The 23,565-nt window shown below is 40.6% G+C and overlaps 1 protein-coding gene across 1 annotated transcript; it reads right to left on the bottom strand.

Annotated features, from left to right (window-relative positions):
• Positions 1–17: 17 nt before the first annotated feature.
• Positions 18–18,090, bottom strand: LOC306920170 (integrin alpha-6-like; the record flags this gene model as incomplete). The annotated part of the gene is made up of 25 exons (XM_079496828.1): positions 18–630; positions 862–987; positions 1,273–1,377; positions 1,569–1,679; positions 1,905–2,006; positions 2,131–2,307; positions 3,866–3,968; positions 5,634–5,708; positions 5,801–5,880; positions 5,978–6,061; positions 6,658–6,814; positions 7,422–7,543; positions 7,782–7,928; positions 8,437–8,582; positions 9,013–9,077; positions 11,490–11,573; positions 12,127–12,260; positions 13,330–13,418; positions 13,963–14,159; positions 15,032–15,245; positions 15,940–16,059; positions 16,500–16,770; positions 17,110–17,189; positions 17,327–17,448; positions 17,903–18,090. The coding sequence occupies 25 exons, from the start codon at positions 18,088–18,090 to the stop codon at positions 562–564; spliced, it is 3,168 nt and encodes a 1,055-aa protein (XP_079352954.1). The 3' UTR covers positions 18–561.
• Positions 18,091–23,565: the final 5,475 nt, after the last annotated feature.

Below are 23,565 nucleotides of genomic sequence, written 5' to 3'. Positions count from 1 at the left end.
AAAAACAAAGGTTGTGGTTCAGCAAATTATTTTCTTTCCACTAGGATTTAATGAGATGGTTAAAATATGCACCATGCCCGCTGTCAAACATCAACATTGCAAAGGTATATTTCAACTGAGTAAACAACACAGGAGCAACTGAGGATTACCACACAACTCTAAATGTTTGTAAGACCTAAATCATGAAAGACACACACACACACCACAATTTAATAATTTAAAAAGTACTTGTTTACCCAATAACCTGCAACCCCACCCCAACACCACAGAGCAAACTATGAAAAAGTATAAATCACACAAAACAAAACTCACGGGGTCAAGCAAAGGCAAATGTTCAACACAGTTCAATAGTTGCATTCAAACCAATGGTATGACATTACCCGTGCATGGCATTGGCCACATGCAGCCCACTGTGTCACCAGATATGTCCAATGACATTTCTTGAAGCACTGGGGAAACTGCTGCACCTTTCTTCATCCTTTGTTCAAGCTTGGCTACAGGAGCGGTGCAGGTCTCAAAAACATTCCGTCAGCTTTCCTCAATGACATTTCCTGTCAGGCCTTATGGTGCCTGTGTGTTTACATTTTCATCATGCTTCTTGGCATGTTCTGGGCAGTTGATGCAGCCACACTGGGAAGAACATGGGCAGAAAACAGACGTCATCACAGTTGGAGATTCGAATGTATGTGTTGAGATAGTTTACATGGTGTCATAATAGTCCAGACCATTTCAAACCAAATCAAATACTGCACTTAATTTGCACCCCTGCTACATTCATGTGACAGCGGGCAGGCAGCAGATTTCAGTAAAACATGATGATGGTTGATTGATTGATTTAAGTTTTGTGCCATGATTGGATACCTTCCAAAGCAGGAAGCCAAGTGCGACCAATAGCAGGAGTGATGTGATGACCGTGAGGAAAATGATCCACCAGGCCACCTTGGTGAAGTATACATGCTTCTTTTCAGGGAACACAGTCAGCCTCACCTAGAAATATATTATCAGTAATAATGTGGGATGGAGCTGTAAAGTCACCTCAACTGCTACATGTGTATAATGTTCCATAATCTTGTGTTAGTTTATTACATATAACTCTATATTTATTATCAGTAAATGGATATACATACATACATACATATTATGTGTAATTAAATGATCAATAATTAAATAAAAATCTTTAGAAGTAGAAAGACATTGAATGGTATGTACAGTATATGCATGTACAGGTTCTCTGTGATTGGCCAAAAGTATAAACGAAGCCTTGTGCCTTACCTGGGTTACTGGTTTCTGTGGTTTCAGTCCAATATTGGGTGGGGAGTCAGTGAGGCTAAGGCTGGCATCCACTACAATGTCTAGATAGTTCAGCGAACTGTAGTCCTGTCCAGAAAGGGGAACTCAAGAGTTAACTTGACTGAAATATAGATGTTCAGTGAGCCTCAAGGTCAAAGTATAGACATGATATTTCAGTTCAATTACAGGGCCATGTAGAAAATGGGGTCACTGTTGAATGGTGATACAAAGCAAAAGCTATGGAGATTGGGATTACAGTGTTTAAAAAAAAGAAGTACCTCTGCCAGTGTGCTGTTCCAGAGGCGAGAGCGGAGATATACAACTGCAGTACTGTCCAAGCCTTGCAGAGGGCAACGTATCTCCACACATTTCACCTCATCTGAGCATGTCTGAGAGAGAATCATAAATGTGTGTGTGTGTGTGTGTGTGTGTGTGTGTGTGTGTGTGTGTGTGTGTGTGTGTGTGTGTGTGTGTGTGTGTGTGTGTGTGAGTGTGTGTGTGTGTGTGTGTGTGTGTGTGTGTGTGTGTGTGTGTGTGTGTGTGTGTGTGTGTGTGTGTGTGTGTGCGTGCGTGTTGTAAACTTGCCGGTTATAATAGTAACAAATAGCACTCACCAATATTTTGTATGTCCTTTTTTTGTTAAGGAATGGGATGCCATCAGAGAATAAATCTTCGAGTTCCGCTTCACGCTTTCTCCTCAATGTCTCATGCCATCCCTTGATAGAAACAATAACATTAAAAAAAAGTTAATTTTACAATTACACAATTTTACACAGCTTTCATGTTCCACTCAAAGTTATAGGAGAAATTAGATTTTGAAGTAAAATGAGAGCTTAGCACCTTTATGTCTTTTAATGGATTGATTTCTTTCACAGGTGAGCAGGAGACGGGCTGAATTCCCTTACTGCTGATCTGAACCAGGTAGAGCAGCCACTTGCCTGTGGAGGTCTCTTTGGGCCAGAGGATGTTAAGTGACGCATTGGCAAAAGATTTCAACGGCCGGCCCAAATTTGTTATCTGGTAGGAAAGTGAAGAAGATCAAGGCAGCATTGCTTTACATCTCTATGTGTACTAAAACAAGTGGTTCTCAAACCTTTTAATATCAAGAACCCCCATAAGTGTGACAGTGTACAAATGCAGGTCCATTTGTACACTCTCAGAGCAGAGGCTGCAAGGGTCCATTTGTACACTCTCAGAGCAGAGGCTGCAAGGGTCCATTTGGATCCCCCTAAGGAACCCTGAAGGTCCCTGGTGGACCCCACTTTGAGAAAAATGTGGTCTGTTGGTTTGCGTGAAAAAGTGATGTGATTCAATTTGCGATCTCCTCTTTAGTATGTTTTTAACAACCTACATAGAAAACATCTGGAGTTGTGATTTGATTCTGATTTAAATAAACCCTTAGCTGTGTACCCACAACAGCACAGAAATGTCATGGCCACTGTTTTTGCTATTGAGGAGGACAAAGTGATAACATTATAATATTACTCTTGTGACTCATCCAACATGCATGGTTGATAATCTTATTTCATTTACATTTATGTCATATTATGGTACGAAAAATACGTAAAACTTCCCTACTGAGATACAGTATGTCACATAGAATATCCATTTCCATTATAGCAGTGGTTCCCAAAGTGGGGTCCAGGGACCCCTAGGAGTCCTTGAGAGAGTTCCAGGGGGTCCCCAGCTAAATGATAATTAGGAACCAAATGGACTCTTATCTTCTGTAAACTCAGAGAGTGTACACATGGAACCAAATTGGGTCCATTTGGTTCCATTTGTACACTCTCAGAGTTAAATTAACTTTGATTTTACAATATACATTGGGGTACCAGAGATAGAAATGCCATTTAATGGGGAACCATAGCCTAAATTCAGGTCAAACCTGGGGCCCTTGAAATTAAACTGGTTAAGAATCACTGCTAGAGCCATAAAACATCTTCTCTTATGGGGGGTCCTTGGCATATATTTTCAAATGGGGGGTCCGCAGGCTAATGAGTATAATTTTGGGGGTCCTTGACATGAAAAAGTTTGGGAACCACTGCATTATAGGACAGGTTGAAAATACGTTTATAATTGACTTTACTACTTGAACCCCATCCTATTCTTGGGGGGAAATAAGACAAAAATAGCTGCTCTATACAAGCTTATAGATCAGCTACTTTTGGCAAAGAGATTTAGGGCTCTATTTTCGTCCATGCTTTCTAGATTGGCTATTTTAACTATTCAAAAATGTTTTTTGGGCACAGTGGCACAGTCGGTAGTGCTGTCGCCTCACAGCTAGAAGGTCCTGGGGTCGATTCCTGCTCGGGACGCTGTGGGCGCTGGCGGCGTGTCCTCTCCCCCCTCCCCACGGCACCCACTTTGAGGAACCCAGTTCTAAACTATTGGAATATACTGACGTGGATCCTCCAGATGCCGTCTCACGGTCTCACCCTGAATTCATACTGCACCAGGGTTCCAATCTCACCCTGAATTCATACTGCACCAGGGTTCCAATCTCACCCTGAATTCATACTGCACCAGGGTTCCAATCTCACCCTGAATTCATACTGCACCAGGGTTCCAATCTCACCCTGAATTCATACTGCACTAGGGTTCCAATCTCATCATCTGTCTTTATGGCACTCTCACCCATGATGTCCTCCCCAAAAGACACCTGAGAGGGGGAAGCAAGCCTGAGACACACGCACGCACGCACGCACGCACGCACGCACGCACGCACGCTCACACGCACACACACACACACACACACACACACACACACACACACACACACACACACACACACACACACACACACACACACACACACACACACACACACACACACACACACAGGTGAACATCACACTAATACATACATATACTGTACTGATGGCCTACAAACTATTGTGCTCACATTGTTATTGTGTACAACCTACTTTTCCTCTGGATAATGAATTGAGTGCAAAGGACCCAATGGAAACAACCAATAGTGCTTTCTTGGGTGTTAAATCCTTTATTGAACTGCACTTTCCTGTGCTCTTTGCAAACTGTATTCAATCAATTCAATAAATCAAACAGAGGAGTAGTATAGGCCTATAGTTGTAATGGTAAAGCTACACTCCATTAGTGTTTTCACTTTCCTGAGGTCCGAACTACAGTAAAGCTGTCATATAGTTTCCAATCCGGTGCGCAGTCTATTTATAATAGTCAATCAAGTTGACAAAGCAGATTGCGCGTCGGCCAGATTCCTGTTAAAGCTTGCCCCAGCGGCAATCTGCCGCGTGGGTGGAGCTGCATTTCCATCCACCAGCTGTCTAAAAACCCGGAAATGACGCAAAAGACAGCTTCCTTTGGCCGCGCATGGAAGTTCAAGTGTGCCCAGGCTGTTAGTAAACCTGGCTGTTACTCGGTGCTGCAGAATATTGCTGGTTTCAATCTTGCCAGAGACATGAAATAACATTCTAGTACTAGTATCTTTGTAAACTCCTATCACCATTTTTTTATTTTAAATATTTATATTATAGCTTTTCCGTAATGTACTACTTATTCTATTGATTATTTATTTGCTATTGATTATAATCTATTTTCTGTGCAGGCATTAGCCTCGGTCCCAGGCTCACTTAACTGCGAAAAAGAAGAGCCTGGTCACAACCTAAGGCAGAGAAGCTATCGAAAGGCGGGACTTCCGCCGTGTAACCCCCCCCCCCCCCCCCCCCCGGAAGTTAACGTTTTTTGACCAATCGCAGCGTTGTGTTCCCGAAAATGTATTCCCGCTGAAATGATCATTGGGTGGGGACTAGTAAACACCGCGTGACGTAGTTATCTTACACGCAACACTTCCGCCACTTCCGCTGATAGTAGGTCTTGGCCAGGGTGTGCAGGCATTGGAGAGACAGCTTGAACTCCCCTGTGATTGGATTATCAGCTATAGGTTGCTTTTCTTCTGATTTACAGCACAGGTGCTATATATTGTCATTAGCCATTGGCTAATGACAATATATAGCACCTGTGCTGTAAAAAAAAAAAAAAATGTCTTTCAGTAAAAACACTTGCCTGATGAAGACCCACATGGTTGATTGTTGCACCCTTGATACAATTGTTTGAGAGCTTTAACCCAGTGTGTGGATGTTTTTTTTTGCTTGATTCCTGCCTTGATCCAACACCTGGCCTAAATACAGGTATTATATGTGCACACAATCTCCTAATTAAACAGTTATATTGGATCAACAAACTATACCATGGCATACAGATTGGTTACAGTAACATTTGATTCATTGAATTAAGCCCCAGATTGTAGCTTTAAAGCTAAATGTTGCCAGACTTACAAGCCATGGATGGTGTTTATAGATACTTACCCAAATACTTGAAGTTGTAGCTCGAATACAACTTTAGCAAATGCCTCAATTGGTTTTATACTCTGTACACTTGTCCTGCATCACATGAAAATAAGACTATTAGAATTACAAACCCCCAGGTCATTAATATGTTTAGGTTTCAAGTCAGTTATACAGTACCTACTTACGTTTCAAGTTTTAGGGTAACATTAATGTGTGTTGTACTCAGTGAGATGCGGGTTGTTGATAGCATCACATAAAACGTGACCTAAATGGAAGCAAATATCAATAATGCATTGCATATAGTGACTGGCACGCACGTTTGCAAGCACGCGCGCACGTACACGTTAAAATGCAATACTCACTTCAGCATTCCTTTTGAATGGGTTTCCCAGTTCACAGTCTACTAATGTTCCCTTTTCATTAGCTGTACATCTAATTTCTGTTTCCTGTTGGCACAACACACACACACACACACACACACACACACACACACACACACACACACACACACACACACACACACACACACACACACACAATGGTGTTGTCAACACACTGAAAGTAGCCGATCTACAAGCTCATGCAACATGTGTGCGCTTGTAGATTGGCTATTAAATTACTGTACAGTGCCAATGCTGCACAACAAAGTATATATAAAATCAGGCTTCAGGGTGGTTTGATCCCAGGCCAGCAGGGTAGCTAGCTGGCTCCAGAGTGAAACCACCATGACATTGAAAAGGTCAATCTGTATTCTGTTATAGATGAGATCCTCTACACAGTGGGCTTTCTCAGTATGCCCAAGGGCACCCAGGAGAAAATGGTGAGTGCTGCTTTTATATAAATGATGCTCATAAAATATGGACCACCCTGCCTAAAGACATTAGAGAGGCACATACCTACACATAGTAGTAGGTATATGTTTTTAAACTTTGTCGTTGAAAACGTCTCACTTAGCCGTATTGTATTTTTTTTTTATTATATTTGTTCTGTTGTCCCACATAAATCAGCTGTTATTATAATATATAAAGGGCTGATTACTTACGGATGCCTTATTGTAGATAAAGGAAGAATATAGCAGTGAATCGGGCAGTGAGATGATGAGGTGACTCTGGTGAGCATCATCTCCCTCTCTGTTGGTCACAGTGATCTCCAAGGCAATGTCCTCATCAGAGGGAGTTATGACAGCCATGCCATCCTCACTACACACAGTGACATCCCCAGTGTAAGTGTGTGTAGTTTGACCCACAAGGGTAGGCCCATACATACATTTTCAAAAGTTAACTACAATGTAGTTAACTCTTAAAAATGTATGTACATACATTTTTAAAAGTTAACTACAATGTAGTTAACTCTTAAAAATGTATGTATGGCATGTATGTATGGGATTCATGTAGTTACTACATGAATCGTATTATAACAATTTAGGGCATGTCATAATTTGGCAGAAATAGCACATCTATTGGGACAAAGAGATTTGGTTAAGAGGGGGAAATAAGGAGGGACCAAGTACAGACCCCTTGGGGATGCCGATCAACTGAAGTAAAAACATTGAAATGGTTAAATAAAACAGAGGATGAGGATTTTATATCAAATCTTTACTTTGGCAATAGACAGTGTATTGTTTAAATGCTACAGTATCTATACCGTATTTAAAAAAACCCAAATACAAATAAACAGCAATTCTTGATGTTGTTGGGAAAAGTACCATACCAATACCACCACTGCAAATAATACAAATAAATAACACATTAAATCCAAAATGTAGACGTTTATATGCGTCCATTCAGTGAGTTTTTTTCGTCTGACCTGTGCAACGACTTGAAAACATCTTGCTTGTGTTGTGTTTGTCTAGAGCAGAACTTGTGCTGCAGCTCTAAGTTGCTCTGGCAGATGTCATCGCTGCCACAGCCTTTGTTTATGAACACTATCTGAGAATGAAACCAGTACAGTAAATATAGTATTTGTATGCATGCATGCGCACGCTACGCACACGCACACACGCACACGCACACACACCTCAAACATAACTTATCCATGTGTCCCAAACTGAAAACATACACACGCATGAACACAGACACACACACACACACACACACACACCTAAAACATAACTTATCCATGTGTCCCAAACTGAAAACATACACATGCATGAACACAGACACACACCTCAGATATATTCTTATTCAGCTGGAAGTGGTTGAGGACAGGGGTGATGTGGGGTAGGTCACTAGTCTGCCCGGTGGTGTGGCTGGAACTCAACAAGGACACAGAGACGGAGACAGGAATACTGTGTAGTCTGTCCTGGATCTCTCTCTACAGCAGAGTCAAGTACGTAGTACAGAAAGTATTCAAAATGAATGTAATACACAATACACTGATTGTCATTCATGTCAAGACTTCATGTTCTATTAGATTTGCTCATTTTGTGTACGTGTTGGGAAGCCAGTGTATGTATAAAATGTGTATGCAGTTCCTGATATGATTTGTGGTGATATATATTATATATATATATATTTTTAGATGTTTCCATACTATATACTAAAGAGCATTGGTTCCAAAAATGTGCCATGCCTATTGCGAAACTTTTATCTACAATGAAAATAGTGAAAATAGTCAATCTACGTCTCAATACTCACAATCTATGAGACAGTTGTGAGCTTGTACATCTGCCATTTTTGCAAATTTCCAAATGTTTTGAAAAACTAATAATGACAGTAATGAAAATGTTGATTGAAATTCATTTTCGGATACCCTGGCACCCCCTAGTGGCCCCCACGTTCAAAACCACACAACATGGTATGAAGGGACCATAACACAGTACCTGGAGCCTGAGATTGATCTCTGTACAGTTTCCTTTGCCCTGCCCTGATAGATCTACAAGTCCTCTGGATGGGCTGGTGATCTCCAGCCTAGGAGGAAGTCTCTGTTTCCTCCTCTCAGCGTCCGACTCAAAGGAAAAGTTGAGAGCTAGAGAGGAAACATATATGTCATTACTGCTACTGCTAGTAATATATCTGAGTTAACGTAATGAAGCTCTGGACTTATATTTGATTAAATAGAGCATTTATTACTAGATTTGTTTCATTCTAAATTTGACGTGCATCGAATAAGGCCTAGGCTATACTTTTGTGAGCATTTTGTGAACATTTGAAAATGTTCACCTATAATGACATGCCCAAAAATAAGGGCAGCAAGTTTAAATTGGCTAAAACTTCCCCTTTATTTGTTTGAGAAGGTTCCACAAGGCTCCTGTAGACTGGGGAACTGAACAATCTTGATTTTAATTGACAAGGTTATAAAACGTATAGCAAAATCAATGGTTCAGAGGCAGAGCCAACCTGGAATCGAGATGAAAGGGGTTCTGAACCAAGAAAAAAAGGATAGTGTGAGAACTTACTCAGTTTAGGATTGAAGGATGCTGGATGTGTGGTGTAGGCAAAGCATGCCCGCGCTGTGAAATGGCTGTACGAATGCACACCAAAACATGCAGGATTAATAAACAAGTTCAGGAAGTTAATGACTTTCACCTGACGTTTGTCTCATTCTAGGAGCCCTATTAAGCAAGACGAAAAACCCATGCGGTAATACAGATTTCGCCCTCGCTCTGCGCCTTTTCGTATTATGGAAGCCGTGGTGAGCGCTCACTCATATGGAATACCACGTTCCTGCATAATTTAGCATTGGGGGAGTGTCCATATGTTAATTATTTTCGCTTTGCGCTAATTTGCTATTAAGCCCCTTGACCTAAAAACACTCAGCGCATACCGATTCCGCCTGGGTCTGACCACGTCTTAAAAGCAAAAAGCACTGTTTGATTTTACACTTGAACGGCTCTGGAGTGCTGCTGGAGTGTTGCCATGTCTGCTGTTTATTATAAGCGGCTTCTTTTTCTGCAAAGTTGCTTGTAAATATTGGTAGTTGTGGTTGCTTTTCTTGTTTCTAAAGTGCTTATTTGGGCTTTTCTCCTAATGTTGTTTAAACCAGTGATCCTCACACAGCGACATTCCCATGTCAAGGACCCCCAGATGAATGCATTTGCCCAACTAAACCAGTGACCCCCATGACAGATTTGTGTTTTTAAATGTTTCAATAACATTTTTCACAAATATTCTTATTGTCACTTTTTTCAAAGATTACTTTTGAAAATAGCAGATCTACCAGCTCACAATGCATCACATTCATTCATTAAAACAATGAACTCTGACTGCAGGGGGATATATATTTATAATGATCATTCTAACAATGTGCAAGAAAATATGTAAAAAGAAGGAAGAACTTTATATTTGTGGACAATCAAAATATGCTGGAAATTTTAATGTGGTGTCATTAAAAGGAATCTTGATATGGCAGACTCACTATCTAGAAAATAAAAACATGGCACTTCATTTAAAATAGGTTGTAGACCCCTGTTATATGCGATTCTTTTGGGAGTATGTTTATAGACCTATTTACTTGTTTCTATGACACATGGCAACAGCGAGTTTTCTGGCTTTCTCGTTGAGATTATAAAGGGTCATATATCGCTCATTTCTCAACCTTTTTTAGAAATTAAAACATCTCCATACTCATTGGGAGGTTTGCTTTCATACGCTGTATCACACCCGACTCAATTCTTCTTCAATAATATGCTACGAGCGAAGACCATAACATTGGGGCCGCAGCAATACGCATGGCGCACGTATGGCATTTCAACTCATTCCTTCGTCGTGACTCGAATGAAATAAAATAAAATAAACGTTATTTTACTGGTGTTTTTCAATAGAAACAAATAAAGAGCGTGTGTGCAACAGTCAGTGCATATACGTGCATGCACTATAGGCTATATTTCCTCCTTGTCGGGATGGTGAGCTGAGCTCTTCACAGCCCGTTTGTCTTTCATATTATTCTTATAATATTTGATATTATAAACACTCATGGTTCTCTCATTTCTCAACCGTTTTTTAAAATGTAAAAATCCCCATATTCCTTAGGAATCTTGCTTTCATTCGCTGTATGGTACATGGTTCTATTTTTATCGAATTAAACAATATCAAACGAACTTGTATGTTCGGGGGTTAGACGATTCTGGGAACATTACGCATGGATTGCCAATTTGCCAGCCAATGCTGCGTATCTACTCGCAGTTCCATTCCGATCTGAAAGGTATAGGTAGGTGCCATTTCAAAGTCTTAGTTATTCATTTATGAATCAAATGAACTAGAATAAAGATTTTTACAGCTGTTTTTCATGCTTAGAACAGAAACAAATTAAGTGACGATGTGCGTATATCTCCCTCCCTTAGCATATGGCTGCGCCGCTGTAATGACTTTCCAATGAAAACTGCAAGTTACTTAACAAAATAGAGACATAGGCCTACAAGCGATGCACATCATGGCTGTGAGTGACAGCTTGTGGATCTGTTCTTTGGAGCCATAAAGGTGACAGCATGCAGTGCAATATGAATAATTAACCCAAATGTGACAAAGTCATGTCATGTCTATGGTGCCAGTCTGCAGAAATGTAATACCACTTGCCGAAAAGGGCGCATCATCAGCTGGTGTCGTAAAGAGAATAGTACGGACATGTTCATTGGGTAAGCCTCAAAACTCCCTTAAACACTCCCATGACTAATTCAAGGCCGTTTTGCTCACACCACGGGGTGTCGAAAGCGCTTCTTACCTGGCCCATAATTGTAATATGACATTGCACCCGCCCCCACGTCTTAAAAACTGTAAAATTATATGTAATTAGATTCCACTTGCTTAATAGGGCCCAAGGTGTCTAAACCTGGACGGGGAAAACTAGATGAATGTGGATGTGAATGGATTACTTTTCGTGACAAACAAAAGTCTAAACGATGCACATTGCTGATTTGTTATGTTAAGCACATCTCACCATCTGTGTTTATCACAGTGATCCATGTCAACTTGACTTGGAGTTAGCGTCAGGTCAGTGGTGACACTGACCACTGGCCGTGCCCTGCAGGAGAGAAAGACGAGTTATATTGTAGGACAGGTGGCGTTGGCTCAAGTGACAGCCGTTCTGAAAGGAATGTATGTTTTGGACCATTATTTTGTCATCCATGTTCCCCTTTTGAGGAGCTCCATGAGCTTGCTACAGACATAATTCACTACTTTTTCATATTAAAGCTGGTAGGGTATGAAAAGAAAGGCCTTTGCAACATCATCATTGCTGACCGTGAAGTGAAATTGGCATGCATGGATGACCAATGCTTTGGGGAAATGTAGATTTTAATTAGATTTGTAAGATTTGTAATTGATACATTCAATACCAAAATGCAGTAAACCTTAATGGTTAAAACAGGATTTATAATCTCTATTCTCTCAAATGATCTCTAATGTAGAATGATTGTTCAGTGCATGACACAAAGTGATTAAGTAAAACGAGAAATAAATAAATTATGAGTAAGTGCCTCATAAGATGCCTTCCTTCCACCCCAAAACTGGAACTGGTCCTAATAATACTATATCAACAACTCGACAGTGAGATAATTCAACCAGGGTAAAATTACCTGTAAACAAAGACGGAATCTGAGAGTGACCCAACAGCCAGATCTGGGTAGTGATTGTCATCCACGTCCAGGTTTCCAGACAGAGAATATCCAAATAGAGTTACTCCATTAGAACCTTGGCCTGGGGAGAGGACCTACAGTACAGCACACGCATACATACAACAAAGAAGACTTCAATGGAGTTCTGTAGCTGAATGTTTAGACAAAGACCATATTCACGCTGCTTTTCATTTTGGTCATCCTCAGTTATCACACACATCTTATTTATGAAACCAACTTTATGTTCCTCACTTTATTCACTGTAATTACTATTTTGGAAAATAAATACTTATTTCATTTGAATGTTGTGTTTGGGTGCATGGCTATTTCGGAGTGGGGGAAGGCGGTAAAATGTTTGTGTTGTGTCTCAGACACCCCTAGACTGGGACATGACATGAATTGGCATAATGTATTGTAATAACATAATATTAATATTGTAATATTTAGACACCATTTTAGCTTTTTCAAATTCACACTCACAACTGGGGAAGTGCCTGGTGGGTGTTATTGATAGATTTGAGGGCATCACCATCTCACCTTCCCTTAACACACCAAACGCCTGGGGTTATGTAATCCATTAAATCAGAGCGCCCAGCGATTTATATATCCCGGATGTAGCTGAAGTAGCTTGATGTAGCCAAAACACTCCCGAGGCGATCGACAACAACGGGAGGTATGATTAATTCTAACGCGACTAGCGACGGGACTGCGATGGGCCGTCTAACACATAATCTTTGCTTAGAATTGGACGGAATGATTTAGATCAAGAGTTATTCACGTTTTAAGATTTTCGGTCTCATCGGCTAAAATGGGGGGGAACATTACCGATGATGTCCCACCGGGAAATAACATTGAATATTGCATAGTCTCACGTAGCCAGACAACTATTCCACAATCTCCGAAGCATTTGGAAATTGCGAGAGTCAACAGTCTGGTAACGCGAGACTAAATGTTGCGCAACAGACCCTCCTAGCCTGTGGAGCGATGCGATCGGTTTTGATATCAATAAATCTCCGTCCTTTTATCAATCTCCGTCCTGACCGATGGGCGTTACTAATTGATTGAACGGAGAACTCCGTCCTTGCCGCTCGATTTTCTGATCCAGGTTGGAGATTGAAAGTGGTCAACCTTCCTCACCTGGGCATTCTGACACATCATCCTCACCTGTGCTGGCTTTTTATTGATGCCACCTGAAGAGCCATAATAGAGGTATACTCGACCAGAACCCTCATACGGTGCTCCCACTGCAATATCTGTTAAGAGATATTATTAATATCCAAGCTCACATGACACAAACACGCACGCACACACACAGACCTATACAAGACAGAGTTACAGAAATATGTAATAGAGGGTATATGCACGTGACATCATCACCATACCCGGAAGTTATGCGTGAACGCCTATACTGAGTGGCAAAAAATTACTTTCTGGCCTTGACAGCCCATAACATCCAAACAGAAAAGTCCTATCTGATTGCATTAAACAACGTTAAACTCACTTTGACACTGGATTTACCACTCACTTTATGCATGTGCATACCCTCTATTGGCCGCAGACCACTATCAGATAATTGTCTATGCAGGTTCAGTGTTGTATGGGGGTGGGGGAACACGTGTTGTTAATGTTTCAATGTTTTTCTTTAATATATAGCATATCTACAAGCTCTCAACAGGCTATTTTCAAATAGCCAATGTACTGTGTAAATACTGCATACAGTCTGGAACCCACTTTGAGAACCACTGATTTAACTAAGTTGTGAATGCACATATAGCAATAATATAGAAATGTAACAACCTTGGTAACCATCTTGGTTGGCATCTCCTATGTTTTCCACTGCATGGCCAAACATGGAGTCTTTCTGTCCAGTGAGCTGTATGGGATGGAGCTGGTCCCAGTCTTTCCCTTTGTTGTTGATATAGACGTAGACGGCCCCTCCAACCTCACCATCTTTGACAAAGAACTCAGGCGCTCCCACAGCCAGGTCCTCCCACCTGCAGAGGGAAGCACAGAGGAACAACAGTAACATTCACAGGGATGTAGCATGTAGGTAATATTATTATCCACTCACATGGCAAAAATGTAATTTGGACAAAAATGTCCACCACACAAGTCAGCATGGCAATGACCCCTGGATAACATAAGTCTCACTGTGACTAAACATTGACCATTTGACCACATGTTACACAGTAGTGGATAACATAAGTCTCACTGTGACTAAACATTGACCATTTGACCACATGTTACACAGTAGTGGATAACATAAGTCTCACTGTGACTAAACATTGACCATTTGACCACATGTTACACAGTAGTGGATAACATAAGTCTCACTGTGACTAAACATTGACCATTTGACCACATGTTACACAGTAGTGGATAACATAAGTCTCATTGTGACTAAACTTTGACCACATGTTACACAGTAGTGCTAAAGAAGATTTATTGCTACCGCAGCAACGAAATACGATGCCACAAGGGGTGACAATTCTGTCTGGAGTGACCTTGCCAGGCAAAGATGTTTTAAAAAGTAAATATTCTCAACATATTCACCATTAAAGTGACAATCAAAACCTGTATAAATTTGCAAACCCATAATGTTTCAGGAACAAATCATATTTTTATTTATTGAAAACATGTCTTTACATACATCAACATCATAGTGAGAAGAAGCTCCTACCCATCTCTGTTGAGATCCACCACTGCTATGTCATACATCAACATCATAGTGAGAAGAAGCTCCTACCCGTCTCCGTTGAGATCCACCACTGCTATGTCATACATCATAGTGAGAAGAAGCTCCTACCCATCTCTGTTGAGATCCACCACTGCTATGTCATACATCCTAGTGAGAAGAAGCTCCTACCCATCTCTGTTGAGATCCACCACTGCTATGTCATATCCAAAGGAGGAGGCTAGACCTGGACCAGACAGAACCAGCTCCACTGACAGACTTCTCTCAGCCAGAGGGTCCGTCTTCAGAAAGGTCACCTGGCCACTGTATCCTCCACGCGGAGCTCCTGATACTATGGTGAGCTCCCCCTGCCTAATGAGAGCCATCCCAGAGTCTGTGGAGAATCCTGGGTAAAGGGATGCAAATACAACCTGAGTTATATTCAGTTGGGCATAGATGTTGCGTACCAAAGATTGCTGATCTACAAGTTCACAACATGCCACAGCATGATGCATTGTGAGCTTGTTGATCAACTATTTTCGGTGCACAGTATCACATGCAACTATGTAAAACAGGCATAAAGCAATTTAAAACGTTTTTAAGTTGTAAACCTGACAACGATTGGCTTGTGTTTTTTTTAATAATAATAATAATAATAATATAATAAACTTTTTTTATATAGCACCTTTTTAGGCAATGTCACAGTGCTTAACAATATAAAAACAACAGTGAATCATGATATATAGCAATCAATTACAACAACAACAACAAGGCAGAATAGAATTACAGTGTCAGTGGAAATAAAAAAAACATACATTATTCTGAGTTTTTATGAGCTTTCCTATAAAAGTGGATCTTTAATTTAGTTTTAAAAATAGTTAAGGAGCTAACAAATCTAAGGTCCGATGGCAGGCTTTTCCAAAGCCTGGGAGACCTACTTGCAAAGGCCCAACCCCCTTTGTCACCAGGTTTGTTTTCGGAACCTCTAGTAGGGCTAAATTGGAAGACCTTAATTGGCGAACAGGCACATGGGGTTCAAGTAGTTCATGGGGTTTTAAGTCTCATTGCAAACCAATGAAACCAAACAGAATGAAACTGACCCAGATAGCTGTTGTTCTGCAGAGGGATGAGTCTGGGCTCAAATCGGTCCATATCACCAGTCTCTCGAGGTTCTTCATTGGAGACCGCCAGGTTGTCCAGAAGTTCCATTCTTACAATTCCTGTTTTGAGGGCAAAACGATATAACTGGTGATACCTCATCTTTATTATTCTAACTTTCAAAGCCTCTAGAATATGCCTGGTCTCTAGGGAGATTTGTATTTTAAACTATTGGTTTACAATCTAAATCTTGGATCTTTGGATCCTCATAGAAAGAAAAGGTCAAGAAAATCAAATAAAATGCACTGGGGGCATGTAGTGTAGAGTGTAAACAACCCCATGCCTCCTCTCGGGTGCTCCTCTCCTTTCCATTTGACAGCGGGGAGCATTACGTGGAAAGTGTAACACATGTGAAGGTTCACGCTATATTCCCCACCAAATATATAGACACCTGGGGGACTCAGAAGAGTATATAGTATATGGTCCAAGACCAAGTGGACATCATCATGCAAAATAATAACCAAAAACCTGGACGCTCCTATTAAGCTTCCCACTACTGTACCTTTCCACTGGTAAGCCCCTGGTGCGCCAAACAACACCGTTCTATTGTCCTTGGCAAAAGATGCCCCATGACCCTGCTGGCAGAATGCAAACCACTCGTGGTCCTTCTGACGCCTGTTGAGGTGTTCAGCATCACACACCACCCTCCTCCATGTTCGCTTTGCCTGTCCTACGCGGAGGTCCTCTCCTAAGATGTAGCACTGGCCAGTCACCAGACGGGGAATGTAAAGGGTTGGGCTGGGACTCCACTGCTGGTATCGATGTCCACAGGTCTGTGGGGGGAGAACAGGCAACATTGTTGGGAAAAAGGGATAACTTGTTTGTTCAATCAACCTAAAGCCTGAGTTATACTTACTGAAAATATCCAATCAGCAAGTTCAGGTAGATCTGATATTTTCGGTACAAGACTCCTGTTTACGACCAGGCATAAATCAGGCTTAATATCTAGGTAGAGTATCTATCTAATCAATGCTCTTATCTAGATCGATATCCAAATGCAACTCAGTCAAGAGTACGGATTACAAGGCTCGAAACCATGGGGACCGTACAATTGTCCTGTGATATATGAATGAATTCATGAATAATAATGAATCCATGAAGGTGCTACTTACCATTACACTTTTCCCAGGACCTTGGCTGGTCACCCTAACTCCCATCCACTGATTATTTATGTATTTACTCTCCAGAAACTCTTGAGGGAGAAACATACATACATTATATATCCACGTCGACAATGCCTGATCACAGTTACACAGTAGTACGTGCCACAGTAGCACCACAGTGAGTTAAAAAAGAAACATGTGCATTTGATAATATATGCAAACAGACCATCATTTTCAAACTCAATGGGTTGACAGCGTTCGGTTTTGGCGTTCAGTCCACACTGGTAGACAACACCAGTGACATTTCCTTGGTTTTGATGCCTTGCCTGTGGGGCCCCAACCAGCAACCTGCAGAGAAGTCAAATGTGCATTTTTATAGCGCTTTTCTATGCACTACATGCTTACTCAAAGCAATGGTCCATTCATTCATACATTGGGAGGTGAAGCGACGAACAGTCGATGCCAGCGTCCTCACTTCCCACATTCACACACCAATGGTGGTAACCACTGGAAGCAAGGTGGGGTTCAGTGTCTTGCCCAAGGACTCTTCGACATGTGGACAGGAGGAGCCGGGATTGGAACCGCTGACCCATGTATCATTGGACGACCTGCTCTACCTCCTGAGCCACAGCCGCCCCCGGATTAACAGCCCTTTTCTTTTTGAAGAGAATTTCCTGTCAGCCCCCCATTCAATTACTACTGCAATGACATCGGCAATAGCAGAGCGAGCAGAGAAGAGGGCAGATACGTTTAGCGTTCTTTCTTTTTTTTTTTTTATTCACTTCGAAGCAGTACAACTCACAGTTTCTTGTTGACTGGGTTCAGTTGCTGATGCAGGGCGAGAGAAAACCCAAACAGGCTGCCTGGATCCCCATTCCTCTTCAGCACATTCTGGGTGACTGTGTCCATGTTGAAAGCTCCAACATGACGCCTCTGGATCTCGCAAACACACCACAGACACACAAGGACTTTCTGCCAGTGTATTTCCATGTTGTTAGAACTTAAAATAGGCACTTTTTGATTTGATTCAGTGGCGTATGGTGGTGCTTGTTCTCTAAGAAGCACAGAGGGAGTGTCCAGAGCAGGTGCCTACTATAATAGAAGCACACAAACAGGGTGTGGTGGTGAAGAAATGTATCTCTGGGTGACTAGTTGACTACAAGCAGCACAGTTCAACTTTATGATTTGATATCCCTAGTTAATATTTACCTCCCTTCCCTTTCATGAGATGGAGGCCTGACTGAGACACACCCATCTGGCCCTAACAGACGTTTGATTGGAGTGCGCAGAATCATGGTTATCCAAAGCAATCGGTTCCTCTGGCAAAGTAGGTGGCTGTGAACACGGAAATTGGGCGTTTATGAGCTCTGTACATTTGTAAACATTTGAGATTGAAAAGAGAAGTAAGAACAATATAATAATATATATTATACAATGATGTGGTATGTAATTGTTTCACTAGATGGCACCAAAGTATTGATCTGATAGAATTAGCACACTGACATAACAGATGCTAGGACATATATATGGCATTTGTATAGGCCATATATATGGGGCTTGTAAAACAATCGTGTGTGTGTGTGTGTGTGTGTGTGTGTGTGTGTGTGTGTGTGTGTGTGTGTGTGTGTGTGTGTGTGTGCATTTCATATTACTGTGAGTTAATCATACTGCATATGGTGTCTGGTTATGCCTTCATTTGAAACCCTCCTCAAAAATGTTTGGATCTGTTATGCTACTGTTTGTTGTAGATCCAAATAAAAGTATTCAAGTGTGTGTGTGTGTGTGTGTGTGTGTGCGCGTGTGCGTGTGTGCGTGCGTGCGTGCGTGCGTGCGTGCGTGCGTGCGTGCATGTGCGTGTGTGTGCAATATTTTGTGTTTATTGAATGTTTGGTCAGTTTTAGACCAAATTTAGAAGGAGACTGTTATGCACACAACCATGTGCACACATGCATGCATGCATGCCTGCACACAGCAAATACAATATTTTGTATGAATACTGCACAGGTACTTGCTTAGAGCCCACTGTCTGTGAGGAACAAACAGTTACGTTTCCTGACCTGCCCTGGAAACCGAAACTAACGCAGTCAGACCACCAGTATAACCACTCCTGACTAAAATATACCCATTCTGGGCCTCTGCAAGCGAGCTACACATCACAACTATTCAGTGTATGCATGGTTGTTAACTGCCTCTGTGGCTTAGTTGTCAAAGGCCAACCGTATGTCCAACCGCAGCCTACGTCTCTGATCTACTACAGTACATGGCTTTTCTTCCTTTCTTGACATGCAAACTATACCGCGTACTGCAAGAATACAAGAGAACACAATACACATACTGTAGGGACCTCTGAGAAAAAAGGTCATATTATATCGAGTTGTAGAAGAAACCTCTTACAGTATCTCCATATTTTAACCTTTTGTGTTTGTTCATAATGCCCTACTTGATCATACTACAACGTCACACAAAAGTATAAAAAATAGGAGATCTGCAATCTCAAAACACAGCGTGAAGTGACTCGTTTTTACCTTGTAGATCTACTTATTTTGCTATTTTGCTATTTTTGGATGTGATTCCTGTAGGCGTAGGGAGGGTCATGATAGTTTCAGACAAATTGAAGGTCTGCTTTAAAGTGGTAAATTCTGCCTGCGTTCCCCCAGAGTATGGTGGGTTTTTACTGTCAAGCTGATGCCCTGGTACATGTGAAGAGGAATATCTATAGGGCCCATAAGTAGAATTACAATCTAAATATGGGGACATATTTTGTCCAGTGTTACTCTCTTTATCTAGATCTCTCCCAGAACAAGTCAAGTAGAATATTACTAGAAGCAGGTCGGGAGTGGCTTATTGTCTGTATCAGCTGGTACCACGTGAGAGCTGTCCCCCGTTACAATAGGCCAATGTTTGCCTGTTATCTCTCCACCACATACAAGTGGATTCACGAATGTATTTATATAGACAATATTTTAGGCCAATAAAAAAGACTATATACTAAATTTCCAACTTTAAACAAAAGAAGCCAGTCGGCTGCCGGACTACTTCAGAATGATTTTGTCAAATTACAGCATTTGTCCCTTGATCAATATAAATAGGAGCGGGACATGGCGCACACACGCACACGCACACACACACACACACACACACACACACACACACACACACACACACACACACACACACACACACACACACACATACACACATACTTTCATGTTCCAAACACAATGTCTTCCCGTCTAAACACAATGACTGAAACATTATTTGTTCTCCTTCTTCTTAGAACAGTGTGTAAGTATACATCTGCTATTCTACTCTGCTGTCAAATTTAGATAACGTAACATATGTACCTGTACACTCCACTACATTGTATGTATATTATTAAAAACGTAGAAGAAAGATTTTCTACAAAGAGTTATTGACACAAGACAACAGTTTAATTTAATTATTATTTATCTGTTTGTTTGGTGTTTGCTTTACCTGGCAATTCGATAAAAAAATACTACTACTAATAATGTTTATTTTCTCCAATCTTTTTTTTTTTACTTTGCTTGGAACTATAATTGCCCTCTGTTTTTCAGACATGATACCAGTTCCCCAGGATATCCCTTTGAGAATTGTCAAAATCAGTGAAACCATCACTTTACGATGCCCACGAAATACAGAAACAGATTTTCTTTACTGGTATAAGCAACGTCCTGGACGTATGCTCCAACTGGTTTCTGAAGCCCATTTACAAACGGAACTACAGGGAGAGTTTAACAACTCACGTTTCACCTCGGACTTCAGCAATGCTGAATTCAGTTTAACCATCAGAGATATCAACCGAGACGATGAAGCAACATATTTCTGTGCAGTAGGAACATTATTTAGAATGACATTTAAAGAAGGCAGATATCTGGTTGTAAACGGTACGTACAGTATGTCACATTCAGTCTGTCTTCTTCTGATATCTTTACCACTTTATGTCTCATCAATTCTACTGTTGTATTTCCACACAATTTAAACATATGAACTGGAGTGTATTTGTATTTAGTATTTAGGCATGTTGTATATTGTCAGACATAGACACATTTCCACTCTAATAGCCTATTTATATTGTATATTTGTATTATTTTTTATATCCACAGACTATGACCATGAGAGGACGGTCCACCAGACTTTGGTACCAGTGTCAGTCCCTCTGGGAGACCCGGTGACACTGCAGTGCTGGCTTCTCCCCGGGAGAGAAGACGGTTCGCTGTGTTCTGCTGGACTCAAGGTGTTCTGGTTCCGATCTAATGGTTCCCATCCTGGCATGGTTTTTCCAGCCAGCAGGAGATGTGAAAATAGAACCGTGGCAGGTTCGGCTCCACAGAGCTGCGTCTACAGCCTCCACAAGGATAGTGTCCACCACTCTGATGCTGGGATGTACTATTGTGCCGTGGCTGCATGTGGGACGATGCTCTTTGGCAACGGAACTAAGCTGGATATAAGTAGGCCATGCATTTGTTATCAACAAAATGATGTATTTATTTATTCTTTAATTATATAAGTGATTAAATAGCCTAGTGTAACATTATGATTTCTTTCCTCTCTTCCTTCCTACCGACTACTGATACTAGTGATAGGTAGAACTCGCTTTTCAATGTGACATTTATTATTGTTATTGTTATCTATGTTATTTTTTTTGTCAAAACAACTAGGGGCTTTCCAATTCACTGAACTGCAATTTTGTAGTTTTGATGATTACATTTTACATTGATTGAAAAAATAAATGAAATACATACACTTTTTAGAACTTGTCCAATAAATGTTTATGCAAATAATAAGCCTATACAAATTATACACAATGAAAGCCATGTAATTGACCTCATATTGGAGTGTCCAATGATTATCTAGTATGATATCATTTATATGATATATATTGTATCATATTGTGTAGTATAGTAGTAGTCATTAACTGTATTGATTTTCTTTTCTGTCTCTAATTCCAGGACATAAGACGGATCCACTTGTCATTGTACTGGGGTTACTATTGGCTTGCTCTGGGATCGTGATTGTTGTTCTTATTTGCACCAGAAATGGTAAAATAGACAATCGTACACATCAACGTCGTAAATATCGTTGTTGGTGGGCAGAAACCTACTTTACAGAAAACAAAAACAAAAAACAACTGTTTCAATGCATCCAATATAGTCAAAAGCTAATAGTTTTCATTGTTTTTTATAAAATGTAAAATGTTTTAAAAAATAGCTGATTATATTCTATATTGAAACTTATGAGGAGGGAAGCTGAGTTGGAGACAGCATATTTGAGTCACAGCAGAGATGGTTCTGGCTAGTTTCTGTCTGAAGCCCAATTTATACTTTTAGTTTAAATTATAAAGTTTCGGCTAGCCCCCACCCGACCAAATTTGGCTTAAGGAAATGATGGCCAAAGTATAGCTCCAAAAACATATGAATGTAACTACTGAATGCTGTATTATGTATTTAATTTGGTCTTTTATCCTTTATTTATACAGGAGATTAAAAAAAAATCTCTTTTGCAAAAGAAATGTGCATATTTATTATTACATGTTCTCCTGCCCTACATCACCATCTTTGCATATTGCAGCATATTATCTCCATACTTTGAAGAATTTTAGTTGACTATAAGCTAGTTACCTTTTTGAACACTTTTCACGTTAGAAAGGCTATAGTTTTACTTGATGTTCAATTTTAATTCCATGCTTCTTTTACTTGTAGTAAAACCGAACAGTTCATCTCATCTTGAACATGACCAGTCAGCTGTCCGTCAGTCAAATCTGGTAATTATTAATTATTCCAGCAACCACTTCCACTATACACACACAAGTGTCTAATGTTTGGCAATTTGAGTTTAACTGATATCTCCACATTTATGGATCATACATTTATATTCATCCTCTCTAAGCCGTCAATATTTTTGGTATCAGACTGTCATTTGTTGTGTTTTAAAGAGGAATCAATGGAGACATTTCTCTTTACATCCTTGAAAGTAAGAATGTCTCGCAACAGTGGAATGCAATTATCCAAGTAAGTTTAAAGAATATATATAGTTATTCTTTAAACTTTGTTACATCAGGATTACACTTATCCTGTGACAGTTCCTCCATTTACAGTAGGTTTACACACTTGATCTAGCTACCACCCAGTGATCCTATAACCTCATCAGTATACACTGATGGAACGGTTGCCATACATCGGCCCACCCAGAAGTTCAGAAACCCACCTGTATAACAGTCAAAAGCTTGTTTGCCATCACACACGACATCGTAGGCTTGTGGTAGTCTTGAGATGAGAGCTGTGTTCTTTGTTGTTTCAATAATGTTTTACTTTTCTTTTTTGTTCTTCCTCTTGTCCAGTGTGTTTTTGTTATCTCCAAATGTAACTGCACGATTCATTTCTACTAATGAGCCCCTCCTATATTCAGTTATTAGTTATTAAATTCCCATTGACAATGAATGGAGAA

The sequence above is a fragment of the Electrona antarctica genome (assembly GCF_951216825.1).
Source record: "Electrona antarctica genome assembly, chromosome: 1".
Classification (NCBI taxonomy): Eukaryota; Metazoa; Chordata; class Actinopteri; order Myctophiformes; family Myctophidae; genus Electrona; species Electrona antarctica.
This window is presented reverse-complemented; position numbering and strand designations above follow the sequence as displayed.